The sequence below is a fragment of the Scyliorhinus canicula genome, chromosome 21, assembly GCF_902713615.1.
Source record: "Scyliorhinus canicula chromosome 21, sScyCan1.1, whole genome shotgun sequence".
NCBI classification, from domain to species: domain Eukaryota; kingdom Metazoa; phylum Chordata; class Chondrichthyes; order Carcharhiniformes; family Scyliorhinidae; genus Scyliorhinus; species Scyliorhinus canicula.
This window is the reverse complement of record NC_052166.1, coordinates 31,661,217-31,686,356: the sequence shown is the minus strand read 5'-3', so window position 1 is coordinate 31,686,356 and position 25,140 is coordinate 31,661,217. Positions and strand designations below refer to the sequence as shown.

Here is a 25,140-nt window from a genome sequence, read left to right as displayed (position 1 = left end):
ATTCTCACCTTCAGCTAACCCAGGAAATGAAAAGTCCAGAATTAAATCACTTATTAAAAAAAATTACTGAGTACAAATTGAAGATTGGAACACACATGTGGGGTGAAGATGTCATATAAGGGGCAGCATGGTGGTGTAGTGGTTAGCACTGATGCCTCGCGGCGCCGAGAACCCGGGTTCAATCCTGGCTCCGGGTCGCTGTCTGTGTGGAGTTTGCACATTCTCCCATGCCTGCGTGTGTCTCATCTCTACACCCAGAAATGTGTAGGGTATGTGGATTGGCCATGCTAAATTGCCCCTTAATTTGAGAAAGTTTAAAGAAAGAAATCATATAGGAAAAATATTTCCAAAAGTCCAGTACGTCACCATGAAGTCATTTAATGACAGCCCACAAGTGGAAAAATAAAACAATTTATCAGATCTATCTTATGTTTTAACATTTAGGATTAACATGATCATAATGTGAATTAACCAGTAAACTGTGGTCTAACATCGACAATACAAATTAGACAGCAAATGTGACCAAGACAGACCTCACGGATTTTTCACCAACTCATCCAGATGTCAAAATCCACTGGATGCTGAGGTCCACTGGAGACTTAGAGGGGATTTGAGGAAAACCTTTTTCACCCAAGGGGTGGTGGGAATCTGGAACTGACTGCCTGAAAGGGTGGAAGAGGCGGGAACCTTCACATAATTTCAGAAGCATTTAGATGAGCACCTGAAGCACCATCGCACCCACGGCTGCCGAAGAAGTAATGGAAAACGGGATTAGAACAGATAGGTGCTCGAGGGCCAGCATAGACATAATGGGCCGAAGGGCCTCTTTCTGTGCCTTAAAACTCTATGACACTCTGACCCTATATGTCATTTATTGGCCAAATGTGATATTCAGCAACTTTGGCTGGCTCGGGATACCTAGTCACATGTGGTAAAACATTGGTTTATGAAGTTTCTAATTCCGGAATGTGTAAGTGGAAACGTGGAAGTTCTTGCCACATCACCTGATTTCAGTGATTGCTGATTCTTGGTGGGGTGGGGGGGAGGGGAACCACATGCAGCCTGCTGCAGAACTGAGTGATAAACCGTAATTTGAGAATTTACTAATTTGCCATCTGCTAAATCCCAAAGTTGCGGTCAGCGTCAGAGGGGTAATGATAGCGAACACCGACAGTCTGCCATCAAACACCCTCACAAAACCTGGTCTTTTGTATAGTCCAGTGCAACAGATATTCCCAGATATCTCGTTCAACAAAGAAGCTGAAAAGCCTAGCTTCTCCAGTCCTCCCTTAGACCTCTCACACTTAGCTCTTCTCTTCACTCTCTCTGCTGATCGAATGTCGCGTTTGACGTTGGAGTATTGGATTGCACAATTTTCTTCAAACAGTCCCATGGGAGCATCAGCACTCAGCTGAACCCCTGGAAGAGCTAATCGAGGTTTGTCAGCTCCTCCCCTGAATGGTACCTCCAGTTCTCCCTCGCGAGTAGATTAAAATTGAATACTCTTATACGTGTTCTTGTGGCGCAATGGGTAACGCGCCTGCCTCTGAGCCTGAAGCTCGGGGTTCGAGCCTGACCCCAGGACTTGATGGACAAGGAAGGTGCGTTCATAACGTGACCAAACAGGTTGAGTGTCAACCAACCCAATTGAAGCAGTTTTTCCTTAACTTGTGTCAAAGTGGTGTGCATCACACAGATTGACAATGAAAAACTGAACAATTAAAGTTTTCTTATTCAATCCTTTGAAAACCGCTGAACAACCTTTCACTTGAACCTGTAATTTTCTACATAATTAACTCATTTGCAGAGCAACAGAAGAGCAACATGCAGGCTCGATGAGATAACATGATTTCCGTGGATACCGTAATAATGAAACATCTAAAAGGAGCACAATTTTGCAAATTCTTTAGCATCTTCTTTTTTTGAAAAAGAAACCACCGTCAATGAGGAGGAATCAAGGCTCGTTGGATGATTCAATTTTGAAAATTGGCTACTTCGCATGCAAACCAAGCCTGGCTTTGGTCCATTTAAAACAACCAGGCATTTGCGAGCTGACACAAGTATCCAACATGCTCAAGGTTGGGAACATATTGCAAATTCTGAACGTCAAACTGAGGCCTGTATGCCAAACATCACTGCACTGGGATCCCAAGTGTGTTGCCCCTGGGAGGGGGTTTGATGTTATAGATTGGAATTGGAAAGAAAAAGTCTGAAATTGAACCCTGAGAATGGGAAAAGAGAAGTCATTTTGTGCACGCCGTCTTATTAAGCTGACACACAGAATTGACTTTCAAATCGATAGGCGTCTCAGTTCTGTGAGCAGTATTGCATATCATTCACAGTTGATGAAGCAATTTGGCCTCATTACCTTGTCAGTGAACAGGTTTCTATAAAATCATGCCTCCCCAATGGTCCATGTTCAACATCTTAGAAGAATTAGTGGGTTTAAAAGCTTTGCTGTGATATTTTACATACCCGTGGACAATGTCAAGCCAGTAGGTCACGTATATACCAGTGTAATTAATATACAAATACCTTGAAGGAAACATTCATTGAAGAAGCTCACATAGTTAACATAGTCGGGGTTTAAAAAAAATCTGTGTGCGAGATGAAAACCACAAAACCATCTCTTCATATTCAGGCAGACCAATGCCAAAACAGTTTTCTCAATTTCCAATTCCTTATCTCCCACATACCAAGCTGAACAGAATCAATTCTGTCAAGACTGCCTACAGTGAATTTAAAAATGAAGAAGCTGATCCATACATATAATGCAAGTGCAGAAATCGATGAAGTACATATAATGAAATATTTTACTTTCGATAATTGGATTTCTGAAAACTACCTGCACATTGCAGCTCTCCTCACGATGGTTGGTTTACTTGTCAAACCGCTTGCTGTCGTACTGACACATAAAGGCCAGATTGAATTTAGCCCGAGTTTATTGCGTACAGCTAGACTGTAGGAGGGCTGCATTGTTCGCCTCACTATCCCTGGGCAAGTGAGAGGCAACATCATCCAGTGTTTCTGCTGCTAATTATTATCCAGTAGTCACGACTGAAGACGCACTTGTCAACTTTGGACAGAACCAGAATGGAGCTCAGCGGTATTGGTATCCCCAGTCATATAGCCTGAAGACACTCACTGCTGAAGCCCATTTGAGAACAATTACCATTTTCAGGGAAGTGACATAGGTGAGGAAATTTTGTTTGGGTAGGGAGCAACTCTACTCCGCTTACCCACATTTATTGTCCAGGGCCAGCCATTCAGGCAAGGATTCCGTACCGTGCGTAACAGAAATCTTCTCACAGCTGAAAGTCTGAACTCCTGGTGGATATCACTACAAGCCAGCACAATATGTGTCCACTTAAATGAATCGAAAGAAAGTTCAGATTTTGTCCAAGTCACATAGACCAACAGATCTAAAAACAAATCAACTCTTTACTCGGTCCCAATGCTGTTCTATACGCAAGGTGATTACAGTTTTTAAACAAATGATAACTCCCAATTAAATGGCTATGTTTTATGCTTTAATGGGATGTGGGTTTTGCTGGCGAGGTCAGCACCTTTATTTCCAATGTCCAGTCGTCCTTGGCAATGAGCCACCATCTTAAACCTCTGCAGTCCATGTGAAGTAGGTACACCCGCAATGCTGTTTTGGAGGGAATTTTAGAATTTTGAACCAGCAGCAGTGAAGGAAGGAGCGGCAATATGGTTCCAAGTGTGTGGCTTGGAGGGCAGTTTGAAGGTGGCGGTGTTCCCAAGCATCCAATGTCCTTGTCCTTTTATTATTATTTGTCCATGGGATGTGGGCATCGCTGGGGCCAGCATTTATTTATTGCCCATCCCTGAGGGCATTTAAGAGTCAACCACATTGCTGTTGATCCAGAATCACATGTAGGTCAGACCAGACCAGACAAAGATGACAGATTTCCTTCCCAAAAGGACATTTGTGAATCAAATGTTTTTTAATGACAGTCAGAAATGATGGGTTCCAGGTCATCTTTTAATTCCAGATTTATTTTTATTGAATTCAGTAAAATCTGCCCTGGTGGGACACGAACCTGGATCCCCAGACACGGTCTATGTCTCTGGATGGTGAGTCCAGTGACTACCACTACAGCACAGCCTCTAGGTGGCAGTGGTTAAGGGTTTGGACAGTGATGTCAAATGAGTTTCATGAGATGCTGCAATGCGCCTTATAAATGGCACACACGGCTGCCATTGTGCATCGGTGATGAGGGAGTGGATGTCGAATGTGATGGATGGGATGCCAATCCAGTGGGCTGCTTTGTCCTGGATGGTGTTCAGCTTCATAAGTGTTGTAGAAGCTGCAGACATCCAGGCAAGGGGAGAGTATTCCATTACACACCTGACTTGTGCCTCGCAAATTAGAACATAGAACATAGAACAGTACAGCACAGAACAGGCCCTTCGGCCCTCAATGTTGTGCCGAGCCATGATCACCCCACTCAAACCCACGTATCCACCCTATACCCGTAACCCAACAACCCCCCCTTAACCTTACTTTTATTAGGACACTACGGGCAATTTAGCATGGCCAATCCACCTAACCCGCTGCCCCGAATTGTGGGCAGGCTTTGGAGAGGTAAGAGGTGAGTTACTCTCCGCAGGTTTTCTAGCCTCTGACCTGCCTTTGTAGCCACGTTATTTAAATGGATGGCCCAGTTCAGTTTCTAATAAATGGTAACCCGCAGGATATTGACAGTGGGGCAGATTCAGCAATGGTAATGCCATTTAATGTCAAGCGGAAATGGTTGGATTCACTCTTGTTGAAAATGGTCGTTTCCTGACATTTGTATGGTGATAATATTACTGTTTTAAAATTATTTTTTATTCCGGGATGTGGGCATCGCTGGCTAGACCAGGATTAATTGCCCATCCCGATTTTCTCTTGAGAAGGTGGTGGCAAACTGCCTTCTTGAACTGCTGCAGTCCTTGAAGTGTAGGTAGACCCACAATTCTATTGGGGAGGGCGTTCCAGGATTTTGATCACGGCCACAGTGAAGGAGTGGTGATATATTTCCAAATCAGGATGGTTAGTGGCTTGCAGGGCAACCTCCAGTTGGCGGTGTTCCCATGTATCAGCAGCCCTTATCCTTCTAGATTGTGGTAGTCATGGATTTGGAAGTTGCTGCTTAAGGAGCTTTGGTGAGTTCGTGCAGTGCATCTTGTAAATGGTACACATGGCTGCCACTGTTTGTCGGTAGTTGGGGGATTGAAAGTTTGTGGAAGGGGGAGCAATCAAGTGGGCTGCTTTGTCCTGAAAGGTGTTGAGCTTCGAGAGTGTTGCAGCTGCACTCATCAGGGCAAGTGGGAAGTATTCCATCACATTCCTGACTTGTGCCTTGTAGATGGTGGACCGGCTTTCGGGGGGTCAGGAAGTGAGTTACTTGGCACAGGTTTCCTAACCTTTGACCTGCCCTGGTAGCCACAGTATTTTTAAAATCTCGTCCAGTTCTAGTCAATGGTAACCCCTGGGCATTGATCATGGGGGATTCAATGATGGTAATGACATTGAAGCATCAAAGGGCGATGGTTAGATCCTCTCCTGTTGAAGATGGTTATGGCCTCGCACTTGTGTGGTGCAAATATTGCTTGTCACTTGTCAGTCCAAGCCTTAATATGTCCAGGTCATGCTGTATTTTGACCTGGACTGCTTCGATACCTGAAGAGTTGCGAATGGTGCTGAACATTGTGCATTTATCAATCAACATCACCACTTCTGACCTTATGATGGAAGGAAGGCCATTGATGGCGCAACTGAAGATGGTTGGGCCTCGGACACTACCTTGAGGAACTCTTGCAGTGATATCTTGAAACTTAGTTGATTGATCTCCAACCATGACAACAATCATCTTTTGTGCCAGGTATAACTCCAACCAATGGTTTTCCCCTGATTTGTATTGGCTCCAGTTTTGTCAGGGCTCCTTGATGCCATGCAAATGCTTTGTTGATGTAAAGGGCAGTCACTCTCTCCTCACCTCACCTCACCTCTGGTATTCTGTACTTTTGTCCATGGTTGAACCAAGGCTGTATAGAGGTAAGGAGATGAGTGACACTGGTGGAACCCAAACTGAGCATCCATGAGCAGGCTAGTACTAAGTAAATACTGCTTGATAGCACTGTTGACCCCTTCCATCACTTTGCTCATGATCGAGAATAGACTGATGGGGAGGTGATTGGTGGAACTGGATTTGTCCCATTGTTTTGCGTACAGGATATACCTAGGCAGTTTTCCACATTGCTTGAATATTGTCCAGATTTTGTTGCAGTTGTGTATGGACCGCTTCAACATCTGAGGAGTCACAAATAGTGCTGAACATTGAGAAGTTATAAGAAAGCCTCCGCACTTTTGACCTTAAGATGGAGGGAAGGTAACTGATCCAGCAGCTTAAGATGGTTCGGCCGACAACATTAACTTGAAGGACTCTTGCAGTGATGTCCAGGGGCTAATATGATTGATCTCCAAAAACCACAACTATTCTTTTTTGTGTAAAGCCTGACTCCAGCCAGTGGAGAGTTTTCTCCCTAATTCCTATGACTCTAGTTTTGCCAGGGCTCCTTGATGCCACATGCAGCCAAATGCAGCCATGATGTCAAGGGCAGTCACTCTCACCACACCTTTCGAGTTAAATTCTTTTGTCCATGTTTAGAACAGGGCTGTGTTGAAGTCGGGAGTTGAGTGACCCAAACTGAGTGTCAGTGAACAGGTTATTGCTGAGTGCTTCTTGGTAATATGGTTAATGATCCCTTCCAAAATGTTACTGATGATTGAGTTAGCCTGCTGAGGTGGTAATTGGTTTGGATTTGTCCTCCTATTAGTGGACAATGGGCGGGATTCTCCAACTCCCCACCGGGTCGAAGAATCCCGGAGAGGGCAGCACGAATCCCGTCTCGATGCCGGCTGCCGTATTCTCCAGCGCCATTTTTCAGGCGGGGGCAGGGTTCACGCCACGCTGGTCATGGGCCATTGGCAGCGCCCACCCCCCCGGCAATTCTCTGGGCCCCGATGGGCCGAGCGGCCGTCCGTTTTTGGCCAGTCCCGCTGGCAGGGGTTACGTGGTGGGACCTGGCAGGTAAGTCGGCTGGGACGGTTGTTGCGGGGGCCCGGGGGGTGTGCAGGGGTATACGTCCCTGGGGAGGGGTACGGTGGCCGGGCCCCGCGATCGGGGCTCACCAATCTGTGGGCGGGCCTGTGTCGTGGGGGAAGTCCTTCCCTCTGCGCCGGCCCCTGTAGGACTCCGCCGTGGCTGGCGCGAAGAAGAGAACCGCCGTGCATGCGCCAAAACACGCCGGCGATTCTGCACATGTGCAAGATCAGGCCGGCCCTTCAGCGCATGCGCAAACTTGCGCAGTTCCTTCGGCGCCGGCTGGAGCGGCGCCAACCCCTCCAGCGTCCACCTAGCCCATGAGACAGGTGAGAATTTCTCACCTTGGGGGCCCGTTGATGCCGGAGTCGTTGGCGCCGGTTTTCCTGCCGGCGTGGGGACTTAGTCCCCAGAAAAGAGAATTCCAGCCCAGATGTCCCTGGGAAATTTTTCATTTTGCCAGGTAGATGCCAGATTTGGAGCTGTCATTTCACCTTCAGATGCTAAATGGATTTGAAGCCTTGTAACCCAGAAGGAAATTGCTTTGAAAATTCTGAAAGTGTGCATCGTACAAACGTTTATTCAATGAAAGGATCAACTTCAAACTCCGTCAGTAAAAAAAATCTTCCATTATTGCAGTCTTCCATCACCTCAAAACTGGCAATATAGCTCTGACAAGGAAGGTTAATGAACCACTTCAGAATCAACTTCAACTATTAGAGATTATTCTTTTTCTATCTTTGCTCAAGTTATTTCATATTTCTAAGGCTTACATAGAACGATACAGCGCAGTACAGGCCCTTCGGCCCTCGATGTTGCACCGACATGGAAAAAATCTAAAGGCCATCTAACCTACACTATGCCCTTATCATCCATATGCTTATCCAATAAATTTTTAAATGCCCTCAATGTTGGCATGTTCACTACTGTTGCAGGTAGGGCATTCCACGGCCTCACCACTCTTTGCGTAAAAAACCCACCTCTGACCTCTGTCCTATATCTATTAATTTGGATTTAGAAATGTCAGACTGCTCCCAACCTCCAAACTCTTTGATATCAAGTAGCAGTGACACTTGGGAGGAGCAATTAATCTCATTCAAGACAATATGAGCAACAGCCACTTATGTTTTCTGGCCAAAGGCAGCTTGTATTGTATGATTGTTGATGCAATCTTCTTTACTGACAGCTTGGACCTATCCTGTTTCACACAACACCTTATTGTTGAAATGCACTCATTTCGGGCCCAGCCTCCTAAATTTGCTTGTTCCACCTATCACATGTTATAGGATCACAGAATGGTTACAGCAAAGGCCAGTCGACCTGTCATGTGCATGCAAGCTCTGTGCAACAGCATCTGCCGCCACTGCCCTGCCTTTTCCCTGCATCCCTACAAACTATTCCTCTCCAGGTAATGATACAATTGTCTTTGGAAGGCCACGGGTCAGTGAATCTGCCACCACCTTACTCTCCGACAGTGCATTGGATCCGAAACACTCACTGTGTAAAACCATTCCTCACGTAATCATTGCTTCTTCTGCTGACCACAAGCTCTGACACATATCAAGACTTGTGCAGCCAAACCAGTGACCTTTCAGGGCCTGAAGACAGCACAGAATAAAGGCCCAAATGCACACAATTTGTTTTTAGTGTTTTTTGGATTTGGAAGGAGTAAGAGATCTCCTGAATGAATGAAACAACAGCGGACCCTAATATCAAAATAGAAGGTGCTGGAAAAGCTCATCAGGTGTGGACACATCGGACGAGTGGAAAAACAGAGTTAACAGGTCTGTGCCCTTTTATCAGAACATTGAACACTTGGAAATTCAATGGCTTTTGACCAAGTGAAAAGGGAGAGGTTAGGAAGAAGGAAAAAAGGCGAAGGTTTGTGATGGGTGGAGGGCAGGAGAGATTAAATAGCAAAATATTTCATAGAGAGGGGCAGTGGGACAAGAAAGGAAAAATACAAGTTGAGAGGAGGTATGACTTGCAGAATCCAGAAGAGCTGCTGCCTGAAAGCAAAATAAGGGAAAAAAAAGAATAACAGGAGAAAAGAAACCCCAAACAACAATGAAAAATCGAAATAAAATTGGGCAGAATTTACAATCTAAAATTGTTGAAATCAATTTTGAGTCCAGAAGACTGCATCTTGATTGGAAGATGAGTTGCTGTTCCTCAAGCATGCCTTGAGCTTCACTCAAACAGAGGGTGGTTTGGCGGCAGAGTGGTTAGCACTGCTACCGCTTAGCAGCAGGGACCTGGTCTGACCACCGGGTCAGAAAATTGCCGGGGGGGGAGTGTGATTCACGCAACATTGCTCCGATGCCGGTCCGCCGATTCTCCGGTCACTGGAGAATTGGCGCCATAACCCCCGTGCGATGGGCTGAGTGCCCGCCGAGTTAGGCTGAGTCCCGCCAGCGCCATTCTTGTCTGGTCCTACCCGGCGGGACCTCGGCTTTCATGTTGCGGGGGGCGGCCTGGTGAGGGGGAGGGGGGATCCGACCCCGGGGGGGCCTCCAAGGTGGCCTGGCCCGCGAACAAGGCCGACCGATTGGCAGGCGGGCTTATCTCGGTGGGGCCTATGTTCCTCCACGCCGGGCCCCTGTAGCTCTCCGCCGTGTTGCGTCAGGGTGGTACGGAGAAGGCAACCCACGTACATGCCAAACTCACGCTGGCCGTAGAGCGCATGTGCGGCCCCGCGGAGCCCATTCTGTTGCCTGTATCGGCAGCTGGAGCAGCATGAGGCTTTCCAGTGCCATGCTGGCCCCCCCAGTGCGGCACAGGATCGGTGATCCTGGGGGCCAGATGACACCATCGTAAAACGCTCCAGTGTTTACAACGGCGTCAACACAGCCCCAGGAACAGAAAATCCCGCCCCTGGGTTCGATTTCAACCTTGGGTGACTGTCTGTGAGGAGTTTTCACTTTCTCTGCGTGTCTACGTGGCTGTCCTGTGGGTGCTCTGGTTTCCTCCCACAGTCCGTAGATGTGCAGGAAAGGTAGTTTGATCATGCTAAATTATCCCTTAGCCGGGTTATGCAGGTAAGGCAGGAGGGGTGCTCCTTCGCAGGGACGGTGCAGACTTGATGGGCTGAATGGCCTCTTTCTATTCCCCAGCAGAACTAACTTTGGGTTCACCATAGGCTACAACTGGGCTATGGTGCTGAGGGGAAGAAGATATCTAGAGGGCCAGGTAGTATTGGAGAAGCAGAGGGGCTGCAGAAGGACTTAGACAGTTTCGGAGAGTGGGCAAAGAAGTAGCACATGGAATACAATGTGAAAAAGTACGAGTTTACGCACGTTGGTAGGAAGAATGGAGGCATAGACTATTATCTAAATGGGTAAAGGCAGAAGCACAAAGGGACAGGAGTCCTCGTTCAAGATTCTCTTAAGGTATTTTTTTATAAATTGAGAGTACCCAATTATGTTTTTCCAATTAAGCGGCAATTTAGCGTGGCCAATCCACCTACCCTGCACATCCTTTTGGGTTGTGGGGGTGAGACCCACGCAGACACGAGGAGAATGTGCAAACTCCACTCGGACAGTGATCCAGGGCTGGGATCGAACCAGGATCCTCAGCGCTGTGAGGCAGTAGTGCAAAACACTACACCACTATGCCGCCAAGATTCTCTTAAGATTAACATGCGGGTTCAGTTGGCAGTTAGGAAGGCGAATGCATTCACGTTGAGAGGGCTAGAATACAAGAGCAAGGATGTATTTCTGTGGCTGTATCAGGCTCTGTTCAGAACTCAATTGAAGTATTGTGAGCAGTTTTGGGTCCTGTATCTAATGATGTTCTGGCCTTAGAAAGGGTCCAGAGGGGATTTATAATAATGATCCCTGGAATGAAGAGCTTGTCATATGACTCTGGGTCTGTACTCATTGGAGTTGAGAAGGATGAGGGGGGATCTTATTGAAACTTGGATTGGATTGGATTTGTTTATTGTCACCTGTACCGAGCTACAGTGTAAAGTATTTTTCTGCGAGCAGCTCAACAGATCATTAAGTACATGGGAAGAAAAGGGCAACACAAGGTATACAATGTAACTACATAAGCACCGGTATCGGATGAAGCATACAGAGTGCAGTGTTAATGAGGTCAGTCCATAAGAGGGTCATTTGGGAGTCTGGTAACAGCGGGGAAGAAGCTGTTTTTGAGTCTGTTTGTGCGTGTTCTCAGACTTCTGCATCTCCTGCCCGATGGAAGAAGTTGGAAGAGTGAGAAAGCTGGTTGGGAGGGGTCTTTGATTATGCTGCCCGCTTTCCCCAGGCAGCGGGAGGTGTAGATGGAGTCAATGGATGGAAGGCAGGTTTGTGTGATGGACTGGGCGGTGTTTACGACTCTCTGAAGTTTCTTGCGGTACTGGGCCGAACAGTTGCCATACCAAGCTGTGATGCAGCCAGACAGGATGCTTTCTATGATGCATCTGTAAAAGTTGGTAAGGGTAAATGTCGACATGCTAAATTTTCTTAGCTTCCTGAGGAAGAAAAGGCGCTGTTGTGCTTTCTTGGTGGTAGCGTCGACGTGGGTGGACCAGGATAAATTTTGGGAGACGTGCACCCCTAGGAATTTGAAAATTACAAGATATTGAGAGGCCTGGATAGAGTGAATGTGAAGAGGATGTTTCCACTAGTAGCAAAGGCTAGAACCTGAGGCCAGAGCCTCAGAATGATGGGACAATACTTTAAAACTGAGATATGGAAGAATTCCTTCAGCCAGAGGGTGGTGAATCTGTAGAACCCTTTGCCGAAGAATGTGAAGGCCAAATCATTGAGTGTCTTCAAGACAGAGATAGATAGGTTATTGATTAATAAGGGGAAGAGGGTTTATGGGGAGAAGGCAGGAGAATGGAGATGAGAAACATTTCAGCCATGATTGAATGGCGGAGCAGACTTGATGGGTCGAATGGCCTAATGCTGCTCCTATGTCTTATGGTCTTACGTTAATTCCTATCCCTCATGCTTCATTTTCTTTCTTCACATTGATGGACTCCCATTTTCAGAGGCACACAATAGAAAGGATTCTTCAGATTTAGGGCCATGGGATTGTTGTGGGTCAGGGTTTAGAGAACCCCAAAGTGTATTTTGGAGTTTACCTGACCCACAACTTTTAATAGATTGTGGTATGGGGAGCAGACGGCCCACTCTACAGGTGTGGTACAGCAGAAAAGGACAAGTATTTTTAAAAACAAAACAATGTTTATTCTATGAACGCAAGTTAACCTTTTTTAAAACAAACAGTGAACATTTAAGCAACCATTAATTCAAATACAACCCAAAAGACTACAACACTAAGTAACCTTGTAAGCTATCCTTTTAACATCCAAAAGACTTAACAAACCTTCAAACAGGAGCACATTAGGTTTACATTCAATACTGAGACCTTTTACATTTCTGGGTTCACCAAGTGATCCATAGATAGTCTTTGGATGGCAGAGATCAACAGTACAGCTCTACTTCAGATGCAGCTTACTGAAAAACACAGACACACCCAAGCTTTTTCTCAAACTGCAACTAAAAAGCAGAAGTAGAACTCAGCTCCACCCACACTCTGACATCACTCCAGTAACATGAGCAGCTTCATTTCTTAAAGGTACATTTCTTAAACACCCATTTTGTAAAGGTGCTCTCATATGACAGGATGGAAAAGCCTAAAAGACTACAACACCCAAGTGGGTCTCTTTGCTTCTTCTACCTTAGGTCGGAATTAGCTGTCATGCCTTTCGCTTCTGGAATACCCTCATTTAGGCAACCAGTAGTGCACATTAAATTCTGCAGCTATTTCCAGGTAGCAGGCCCTTACTTGCAACGGGGAAACATTTTGTTTATGTAAACGACCTGAATCCGAACACTCTGATGAACTCTGATGACACTATTGGCACTAGTACTTGGGCACAATTGACAGACCAGTGGCCACTATGACCATTCTCTCAGTCAAGATGGTTACCTCCCACTGTGTGCTGCATATGTATTTATTGACTATGGGTAGTATCTTGCCAAGTTTCCAACAACCAACATTTAAGGGAAAACAGTGCTCTTCACAATCTGAAGAAGTCGTGACTACAAGATCTAACCTTGGGTTTTGTAGCTCAGCTCTCAACCTAATAGTTTACACTGGACAGTAAAGTCATTAGAAGATTCAAGTACATGTTGTGACCAACTGAAGGGGCTGAATAGAAGGGGAGGCAGCTCACTCCTCCTCATTCAGTCATAACATAATTTCTCTGAGGATGTTGTAAGAATTCCCATGGTGGACTGAAATGCCAAATTGCAGAATGTTGGATCAGGCGAGAAAAGCTCTGTGAAACCTGTTGGCGTCACAGACGCCTTTTCTCGCCTGATTTAACAATATTCTGCAATTTCAAAGGCTGGCAAGGGTCAGGCAATGAGCCGGAAAAGCCAGGATTCTGAGATTGGCGCGCCCTTTCTTGATCTCAAAGTTACGTTTAAGGCCCCTCCACCCCAAAACAGATTAGGACCCCTTCCCATGGAGATTGGGACCCCCACCCATGGATATCATAACTCCCCACCAAGCATCATGGGCAACCCATCTCTCCTGCAGGTATCTGGGCTTTCCCTTCCCCCCCAACCTCGCAGGCATCAAGGCTCTCGACCCCCCCACACACGTGAGAGGATCAAACCGCACCACCCCTCCTCCCCCCCCCCCCATGGAGGAGCGTGACCAGTGAAGCAGTTGAGGCTGCCTAATTGAATGTTTTCAAGGCAACGAGGGTTTTTTGAACAGTAAAGGAATTAAGGGTTATTGTGCGGGGTGCGAGTAAGTGGAGCTGAATCCACAAAGATCAGCCATGATCTTATTGAATGGCGGAGCAGACTCAAGGGGCCAGATGGCCTATTCCTGTTCCGTGTTCTTACGTTCTTATGTAACACCCTTGTCAGATCTCTCTTGGCACTGCTTCCTTCATGTGACCCCTTGGCATTGCCCCTTTCTTTTGCCCCTTGGCATTTCCCCTTGGAACTGCCTTGTCCCTCAATCCCAGGGATTTATGGGCTGAAATAGCACTCAGGAAGTACTGTGGTTGCCTTTCACATTATTGAGATTAATCGGAGTACCTTCTCCATATAATGCCTGATAACCTCTGCTGGAACTTTGCACAAGATACACTTCATTCCATTCAGCCGACCGTGTTTCATTCACCCAGAGAGGACCTGCAACATCTTGGACAATGCATTAAATATCACGGTTTTGTATGAAGGCAGTTTGTACCTTTGGACGTCCTGCTACAGTTAAGATGATTGTCACATAATGTACCTAATATCATTTCATCGTTAAGACAAAAACAATCAATCTTCCAGTTTATGTCATAATAAAGAGGCCGAAAATTGAGTACAGCACAAGTTGCAGACGGATGACAGCGAATATAGAAAGATAACGTTCATTCTGCCTCATGCAGAGACATGGATGAAAACTACAGCCATGTTTAAATTTCATCATAATTTTGACTCAAGGATTTTTATGGTGAAACTGTTGTTCTTTGATATTTACTGTCCAGTACATTTTTCAGAGATTTTAGTTCCAACACAGCAAAAGGACACAGAACTCAATGGCTGCCTGGCTGAAAGAGATGCAGTAGTTTGCACTGTACTTAAAATTAGCTTCTAGGAAAAAAATAACTCAATCGCTGGGAGCCTCACCCATTAACCATACCACAGCATTAATTTGTGCCTTTTATGCAGTTTTCAGCCATTGAGATTGTGTTATGTCTAACAGTACTACTACCTACAGCATGGAGCCCGAGACAGAACATTAGCTTCTTAACTAAGACCAATGGCAAAAGACCAACAGCTACCATGCAAGTCAGATAGGACTGGAGGGCAGTAATGTACGCTAACAATGATGTGCACTTTCCATTCCTATGACGTGATGAGATTAGGGGAGCGTTCACTTACAATAAACAGGTCAGCTGTATGAAAATGTTAAGTACATCTCATTATTGATAGACTATGTTGATGGATCTATGGTTTCATTAATTTCAGTAAGCTGTTGCTCCTTAATGTCTGGAAGATCTACAGATGTAACTCATGTTAATTGGCATATTATCCTGCAGTTTATAAATCAAGATGCTGCATACAGAAACATCAGGTCTTCCCTAATTTTTCCTTTGTATTTATATTTTTAAGTCCTAACACTGTTGGCCACAGACAATCTGAAATAGACCATTTGTGGTGAACCACAATATTGCGATTGCAAGATGTTGTCAGCCTGTGAGTTTAACGTTTGTCAAATAAAGCTTCATCTCCGAAGGGTGTTTGGTAACAGAGTCTACGAGAGACATCTGATCCAATTCTACAGTTGTAACGAATAAACACAACTTGTATAGTGCGGCATTTAAATGAATCCCATCATGTTCAACAGAAATCCTAGATTAATAGAGAAAACAAGAAAAAAATTAAGGCCCAACCTGCAAAACATGGTTTCGCCTCTTCTGCTCGCCCGAGGCTCTCTAATGTCCGGGTCACCTGACTTCCAAAATCATCTTCTCTGTTGCACGCTTCGGGCCGAAGTTGGTTCTCCTCCTCTTCACAGTCGTAATCGTCCAGGATGGGGGTCTCTCGGATTGGCATTCCGACCACTGAGTTATGGGCCTGTATCCGAGAGTTGCGGAAGCTGTCCCTGGCTTGTGGGCCCAGCAGCACGGAGGGGATGTAATGAATTTCATGAGTGGCCTCTGTGCTAGCACTCTTCTGAGGTACCCGCCGCCTCTTGCACCATCTCCGGCGTGCATACAGAACCATTGTGAAGATTAGGATGAGAAGCAGCAGAGCAATCAGACCTCCCTGCGGAATAAAGAAGAGGTAAAGAAATATGACTTTTCCTTGGTTTCAGAATGACCTTTTTCCTCCCCATTACTCCCCCCCCTCCCCTCCCCTCCCCCCCTCCCCCCTGGTATTATCACTTAGTTGACGCATTGACATAGATCTTCACTTTGTGTGATTGTGCACAATGGATGATAACAAGTAGGCAGCCTTTTTAGGAAAGAAGCAAAATGGGCTGCCAACTCACTAGCACGTGTCTTTATATTATCGCACCCCTGACTGATCAAATCTTATAAGAGTGGCAATAATAGGAAAAGATAGTGTCACATATTTGCCAATCCTTGACATATTGACTGGGTATATGAAATGGTCATTTCTTTCCATCCCTTTCCCAAACTGAAAATCAATACATTTTCTTCAGATAGCCTGACCGGTGCTAAATAAAAAGCCACTTACTTATCACGGCGAGCAGACTTTCCATGAAGAAAACCTTTTTCAAAGAATACTATGATTTTTGGGTCAGATAATTAACCTACGGGCAGCACGGTGGCGCAGTGGGTTCACCCTGCAGCCTCACGACGCTGAGGTCCCAGGTTCGATCCCGGCCCTGGGTCACTGTCCGTGTGGAGTTTGCACATTCTCCCCGTGTTTGCGTGGGTTTCGCCCCCACAGCACAAAAATGTGCAGGGTAGGTGGATTGGCCACAATAAATTGCCCCTTAATTGGAAAAAAATAATTGGGTACTCTAGATAATTAACCTACTCAGCACTAGCTTTTCAGGTTCATGTTATAATCATTTCACTGAAACAGTGAATGAGCACAGAAAGTTTATTTATGGGCACAGTCAATTTAATGCTCCCCAGGAAGCTCTGTTCAATTTTGGTGCGGCTGACATCTTGGAAATGTAAACATACTGAATTTGGCCAGCCAAAGTGTCACGTAAATTATAACATTCCGTTGATAACCTTGATTTTTTCCCTCATTACTTTGTGGAACTTTCACTGTCAAGTTTAATTGTCCTGAGAGATTTTACTTCCTCCCTCAGGTCAAATTGCATTTGGAGGAATCCATCACAACCCATCTGCATAACGTCTGTTGGAGGAAATATGTTCAGTGGATGGAATGGCGTACATTTCTGTCCCAAGGGTTTTGTTTTTTGATTGGTGCATTTTAAAACACCAATCCTTAAGATTTATCCTTTTTTGCTCGGATCATCTTCTTAGGAAGGACTAGGAGGTAATTCTTTAACGCATGTCCCCGTATTTATCGTATTTATAAGTAATTGTGCAAATGCAAGATGGAGATGAATTGTGGTCTTGGTGAAGGAGTGGATTGATTGTGCGTGTTTCTTTGTCCATTTGTCTCTTCCTCCAACCACCCTCTGGGAGAATAAAAAAGACCTGTGCTGAACAGTTCAAGACTACCTGCTCTGATGGATCTTTTCACTGTTTCCCAAAAGAAAATTGCCAATTTTCTTTTTACACGTAACCGTTATGTGTGTATTTGCAGAATAAGCCTCAATATTTAATTGAACAGCAAAGGATTATAGCAACACAAAAGTAGGTTTGTATAGTCCTGAAAGTCTTTTACCAAAAGCCATGAATAATTTTCTGCTTATGAAAGGATTGCACACAGGGTATTGATGCTAGTCTAAAGAAAAGCAACAAAGAGTCACACTCTTCCGCACACTGCAGTATTCAATGAGACATTGCAGCCAGCATCCTTTTTATCCCATAGTCTTTACCTTAGACAGGATGAAGTTATTTTTATTTACTGGCAAGGTACATAATTGCTTTCCCCCAGACCTGGAAGGATTAAAAGATCACATTAAGTAGTTTTCTGTGCTCCTTTGGCAATGAACCAACCTCCCCAGAGTGGAGTGTGAAATCACGCACCTTCTTCCTCTTGACCCACTTTAATGAAACATTAAAGCAAAGGAGCATCTTGCTAAGATCAATAGTTCAGAGGACTAAATGAATGTAAACTGGCAGCAGTAATTACAATTCCCATTCTTCCTTTTCCTATTCCATCCGTTTCTGCATTCTGTCAAATAATTGACAGTAATATGAAAAAGGGTTTGCGGAGCATTAACAGTCCATTATCAATGTCTGCTTAGTTCAGTGCGTGAAGCAGAGGCTGAATCATTTTAACATATTCAGATTCATTTTCTGCAAAGCTAGGGAAATGTTTTGCCAAAATATCAGTTTAAAATCCAATAGTATGACAGGCCAGTTTACATAACGAATAACGGTCCATGACACAACATTTTCTAAATACCTTAGTTTTTAGAAACTACTTTTCTCCCTCGCCAGTACCTCCTCTACTTATCTCTTTATGGTATTAATTTGTTGATATAGTGTGAGTCTTTGAGCATCAGTTGTCATCTCCAGGTGGCTATTATTCCGAGAGAGGCTTCGACGATGACATGCTGGGCAACCATGGGGAAAAATCATAGCAGAAGCTGATCCTTGCCATCATCTGACATCAACACTTGTGCAGCCCAGCAACAGTTGCTGCATAATTATTCAGAGCAGGAACTATTGTTGTTTATTTCCTTCAAAACCCAGATGCTGTAAGTCAATTGAAGGTTTCATGTCACCATTTTCACTTCTAAATGAAGCCAATCTGCAAATTTCTGACCAGTTGTGCAACAACATAAACAAAACAGCAGCTTAATAAATGTATTTTTATTTTCCTTAAACTGAAAAGAGAACAAAAGAACTGAGGTTCATAAAACAGCAATCAGAGTTCAATTCCAACTTCTATCTCTAATCCCTGCTGTATTTTCCTGGCATTTTATACCAATGATGCCTATCACAAAATGAAACATAGCAAGAAAATGTACAAGAGCATTGAAACACTGTTCATATTCTATGTTCTATGTCCTCCTTATGGATACAAATAAAGAAGTATTACCCCAGAACACTGCTTCCTTTATCTCTCCTGAAGTTTATGCTGGGGAACCTCCCGAGCATTGGACACCCTGGGGCACACTTCCCAAGAGTTTATTCTCTTAGTGTGAAGCATTAGCGCAAATGTCCAGACTCTTCAAGCACAGTCTGGCAACTCTGACTCAGTCCACACTCAACATTCATATGAGGACTTTTTTCAGCAAGATACACAGAATAAAGATTCAGAACGGGGTCCTTGGCCAATGCTACTTTCTATCACACCAATTCCAACTATAGTAACTCCAATCCTAAAAAGGATCTCAAAAATGGGGAACTCCTCGATATTGGTATGATTCAGCCATCCACTGCATCAACCAAACAGCCCATTGAAGCATCACAACTTTATCATTCATTCCTTGCTCATTTCTCTTAATTGTATCTCTTCATAGCCCATTTACTTTTTCTACTTCTCCTAGTTTTTCTTTTGACCTTGATTTATTTGCTTACTATCCCTTTCATATTTCTATGGCTACCAAAGTTCACTTTTCTTGAATTCAATTTTTTTTTCCTTTTTCTTTCACTGATTCCAATAATCTCTGTGTCACATATACAGAGAAAATGATTAATAATGTACATTTTGGCTGCCATACTGTAGCTATGAAAAATATGTTTAATAATTGACACTGCAATGGAAAACTGTGACCACGAGAGATCTACCTACAAGTTTGCCAGCTAACTGTTTAATGAAGACCTGTTTTTTTTTTAAATCCAAAAGAATAGACCCTGATCAAAAAATGGTTGCCATTAGTCACCAATGCCAACTATAGTAACTCTAATCCCAATGCCTGGCTTTAACACGTGCACCATAGAAAGTATCCTATCTAGTTGGTGCTGTCGTCTTTCAAGAAAGTATCCTATCTGGCTGCATCAGAGCCTGCTATGGCAATTGCTTGGCGCAAGACCCCAAGAAACTTCAGAGCGTCGTGAACCAGTCCATCACACAAACTCTTCACCCATCCATTGACTCTATCTACACCTCCTGCTGCCTTGGGAAAGCTGGCAGCATAATCAAACCCCTCCCACCCGGCTTATTCTCTCTTCCAACTTCTTCTATCTGGCAGGAGATATAAAAGTCTGAGAACACGCACGAACAGATTCAAAAACAGCTTCTTCCCCGCTGTTACTAGACTCCTAAATAACCCTCTTATGGACTGACCTGATTAATACTACACTCCTGTATGCTTCACCCGATGCTGGTGTCTAGGTATTTACATTGTGTACCTTGTGTTTCCCTTTTATGTGTTTTCTTTTCATGTACCAAATGATCTGTTTAAGCTGCATGCATAAACATACTTTTCATTGTACCTTGGTACACGTGACAATTAATAAATCCAAATACGAATTGCACTGTGGACTTGTTCCATGGAATTTCATACCTAATGGGTGTTGAGATCCACTTCAGACAGGGACTCTCTTGAAAGGAAGGCATTAAAAATCTGAAGTACTAGACTCCAATCAGTTGTAGTTCCATCAAGATAAAGGCAATTGCTAACCAAACAGATACTCATCAGACACTCAAAATCCACTTTGGAGGATGAAATTAGCCCTTCCCTTCTTAGCTTCTACCTTGAAATTTGTCAAAATTTTCAGAGATGAAAAGATCAAAAATGGGATTACTTGGTCTACAAAGATCACTGCAAGACATGTTAATCAAATTTATTTCTGGGGATATACAGACAGGAGTTTTAAAATCTCTTTCCGTAAAGCAGCACAAGAAGGAGAAAGAAGCACCACAGTTATTCAAAACACTGCTGGAAGAGAGCAGTAAAACTTTTCTCTCTCTCCCTCTCTCTGAAGCTAAAAGAGTGTATTCATCAAAACGCAGATCTGATCCAAGTCAACACAAAGATTCCACAGGAAACCAATTAACGTCAAACAGCCGTAATGTTCAACAATTTGTTCCTCAAAGACAAGCAAATGATTTAATCAGATACTTTTAAAACATTTTACTGGTCTCTAATGTTCCTATTTCTGATATCTGTGTGTGTTTGTGTGTGTCATCCTATCTGAAAATAAAAAATGAAATGAAATGAAAATTGCTTATTGCCACAAGTATGCTTCAAATGAAGTTACTGTGAAAAGCCCCTAGTCGACATATTCAGGCGCCTGTTCGGGGAGGCTGGTACGGAATTGAACCGTGCTGCTGGCCTGCCTTGGTCTGCTTTCAAAGCCAGCTCTGAACCAGCTCAGGTTGGTTTACACAATCTTTATTATTATTTCTTGGGCTTATTAACTGATAAACATACTCTTTCGTTGACTCAACTTGTTTTGATTATCTCTTTCTGAAAGTGCAGTACATTTGGATTAGAAAAAGCATTCATGAGGAAAATAAATTTTGAAACATTTGTTGGGACCAATTGAGGGAGCTGAATAGAAGGGGAACCAGATTGCTCCTCCTCATTAGGTCATAACATAATTTGACTGAGAATATTGCCAGAAATCTCCATGGTGCACTGTAATGCCAAAAGGACTGGGTAGCAGTGCAAAATGGACAATATCAGATGAACCTATATGCAGAAGCTAATGTTCAGTTCCATTGTAGTCGGTTGAATTACATGTCTGCGACTGCATATAACAGACAATCGATCCAATATTGCCCAATTTACGCCGCTGTTTGAGATGTATTTCTATCCCAATAGTGTTGTAATTCTAATATTTTACAGCCAGTGATATAAAGATTACTGGCAATTACTGATAAGAGACGAAATTCTCCGACCCCCAGCAGGGTCGGAGAATCGCCTGGGGCCGCCGAAAATCCCGCCCCCGCCGTGGCAGAGATTCTCCGCCACCTAGGAATTGGCGGTGGCGGGAATCTCGCCACTCCGATCGGCGAGGCCCCTGCGGTGATTCTCCGGCCCGCGATGGGCTGAAGTCCCGCCGCTGGCAGGCCTCACCCGCTGCCGAGATTTGAACCACCTCTGGTGGTGGCGGGATCGGCGGCGCAAACGGTCCTGGGAGGGGCGGGGGGCAATCGGACCCCGGGGGGTGCCCCCATGGTGGCCTGGCCCACGATCAGGGCCCCCCACAGACTCCGGGCCAGTGCCCTGGGTGCACTCTTTCTCCTCCGCGGCCGCCATGGCGGAAGCGGAAGAGAAACCCACATCGCGCATGCGCCGGTGGTGACGTCAGCGGCAGCGGCGCATGCGCTGACCGGCGAAAGCCTTTCGGCCAGCCCCGCTGCCGGGGGCGCCGGTTTTTTGCGCCAGTCTTCTGATGCCAACTGCTCCGGCGCGGGGCTAGCCCCCAAAGGTGCGGAGAATTACCCACCTTTGGGGGGGCCCGACCCCGGCGTGGTTGGCGCCACTCCCCTACACCATGATCCCCCGTCACGCAGGGTAGGGGAGAATCCCGCCCCAGAGTTTGTTTTTCAGATGTTCACTCTTCTTGAATACTTCAGACACGATCATAAACTGGTCATTTGGTTCCGTAATTGGCAGCGGTATTGTCATTAGACTAGGAATACAGAGACCCAGGGTAATGTTCTGGGGATCTGGGTTTGAATCCCATCATGGCAGATGGTGGAATTTGTATTTAATAAAAATGTGGAATTAAAAGTCTAATGTTGACCTTGAATCCACAGTCAATTATCTAAAAAAAAACATCTGCTCACTGGTGCCCAATCTGCCATTCTTACCCAATCTGACCTCCAGACACACAGCAATGTGCTTGACTATTAACTACCATCTGAAATGGCCCAGCAAGCCACTCAGTTCAGTGGCAATGAGGAATGAGCAACACATGATGGTGATTTGCTCAGCCTTCCATAGTAGATCAAACATGTACCTGATTCTCAGGATTTGAGACCAAAGGGAATTGTCCACTTCTTGTCATACTTTTCTGCTGGCTGTTCAGCAATTGAAACTGGACCACATCCAATAATCCACTTCACTTAAAAAAACATTATTAGCTGCTAATCACTTTCCCTCACACAAAGTATGTCTCTTCTATGTCTTTCATTCAAAGCAAACGCAGAAACCACTGAAATCATCAAACAAGATATCAAGAACCATTATTTATATTTCAATCACTTCTCAAACTCATTCCTCAGAAAAGGTAAGATCAAAAGTTAGTCAACAAAGGAAATCGCTTTGCCCACCCTCAATTGAACACAAGAACATGAGTTGACCATTCAGCCCCTTGAACCTGTTCCATCATTTAATTAAGTGATGCTGACTTGTACCTTACCTCCATAAGCTTGCCTGAACTTCAACACCAAGGAACTTTCAATATCTTGGATTATTAAAAATTAGTGGGAAGAAATTTATAAGTTTTACACAAAAGTTTTTTGAGCATAAAGTGTAAATTATATTTGACAATTCCTGTTAAAAATATACACAGAAATTACTGAGTGATCAAGAGCAATAATTTCATTTTGTTATTTATCGGCATTAGTCTTAAAAGCCAGCGCAATCAGCCAGGACTAGAAAATTCTGCATGCGTTGCTGAGAATGGACTCCTAATGTGAAGAGAATGACAAAGTGTTAGAAATGATGAATGTTTTGATTATTATTCTTTTGGTGTAGGTCAGCAATTTGGATTCGAACCTCGGAGAATGTGGGTGCAGATCACTTTATACATCAATCACAAGCACAGCCTCACAACCTGCATTGTTCAATGTATTAAATAGCTGAGTAGGGCAGTTGGTGATTAATATAACTCTGAGCTGACTTCTCCATATTAAGTCCATCTATTACATGGGTCCAAAATCTGCCAGAAGTCCAGAAAGGTCACTGATATTCTGTGTGAGGTGTTTGGACTTTTGCAAGTCGAACACAACACGGAATTGAGAGAGATATGGAAAAATGTGTAAACTTACACTGCCTTCACTCTGCAATTTTACTTTGTGACTGATATTAAATATTGAATCACATACTTTCACCCTTTTGGCATTGTGGGTTTATGTGCCAACTTGCTGTGTCAGGTGTGAATGAAATACATGCTTGTGGCAAGAATCCATCAGCGGTGAAGTGCTGGTCCTCACTGTCCCTTCAAAACTATGGAAGACCCCACAAACATGAGAGATGAACCATATCTGACAAGTTATCTGCAAACAGTTCTCATGTAACATTCAACTGCCACTCAAGTGTTGCTCTGAAACAGACCTGACTACAGATTGCCTACTCATTCGCTTCGGGCAGGAAAAGGAAATTTTAAAAAATGTACCAAAAAGAGGATGAAAAGAGAACAGGGGCTGGATTCTCCCCTACCCGGCGGGGCGGGGGGTCCCGGCGGGATGGAGTGGCGTGAACCACTCCGGCATCGGGCCACCCCAAAGGTGCGGATTTCTCCATTATGTTTACGCCACCATTTTATTGGGGGAGTCGAAAAGCAACCCTAAAACTTTTTACTTTCCTTTCGCGCTGTATAGAAACCAAGGAAAGGATGATGAGCAGAAATATTTCCGGTGATGGGTGAGGCAGTCAAAAGTGGTGGACATACAGTTGACGGTAAAGAATTTTGATACACTTCTGGAAGTGAGAGAAGTGTATCAAAGAGCAGAGGTTAAGTGGCAGAATAAGGAATCACAAAATGTTTCAGTCTTTATTTTCACTGGCAAGGTCACATTTCTACCAAACCTAGTTTCTTGTAGAAGGTGGCGACAGCAAGACCTTATCATTGAGCCACTCTGTGTTAATTGTGCATCCTCCCACTACAATAGGATGTAGTGAATTCCAAGGTAGTGACACAGTAAGCACCATGTGAAATGTGATTGACTTCCTCAAACCCCGTCTTGAATTGTTTGAGAAATGTTTGGAAAACTCGAAAACATGAACAAAAATCTGTTGTGTGGAAACAGATTTTGGATAAATGGAACTATGATGGTTTTTGTTCATTTGTTCATGGGTCGTGGGCTTTGCAGGCTGTGCCAGCATTTATTGTCCATCCCCAATTGCCCTTAAGGGAGCAGTTAACAGTCAACCACATTGCTGTGGGTCTGGAGTCCATGTCCATGAAGGCCAGACCAGGTAAGGATGACAGATTTCCTTCCCAAAAGGACTTTTATTTTAATTAAAAAAAAATTATCTTTATTGTAACAAGTAGGCTTACATTAACACTGCAATGAAGTTACTGTGAAAAGCCTCTAGTCATCACATTCCAGTGCCAGTTCGGGTACACAGAGGGATGAATTCTGAATGTCCAAATCACCTGACAGCACATCTTTCGGGATTAGTGGGAGGAAACCGGAGCACCTGGAGGAAACCCACGCAGACACAGGGACAACATGCACAGAGTGTGACCCAGCTGGGAATCGAACCTGAGACCCTAGCACTGTGAAGCCACAGTGCTAACCACTGTGCTACC

General features: G+C 44.5%; 1 protein-coding gene across 10 annotated transcripts in view; it reads right to left on the bottom strand.

Annotated features, from left to right (window-relative positions):
• LOC119955607 (astrotactin-2-like) overlaps positions 1-25,140 on the bottom strand; it is a 1,814,189-nt gene that overhangs the window by 1,373,699 nt on the left and 415,350 nt on the right. For all 10 annotated transcript variants that reach the window (XM_038781996.1, XM_038781994.1, XM_038781999.1 and 7 more), the window contains exon 3: positions 15,532-15,907. In XM_038781996.1, the coding sequence (XP_038637924.1) occupies positions 15,532-15,907 (376 nt within the window). The remainder of the gene's footprint in view (positions 1-15,531; positions 15,908-25,140) is intronic.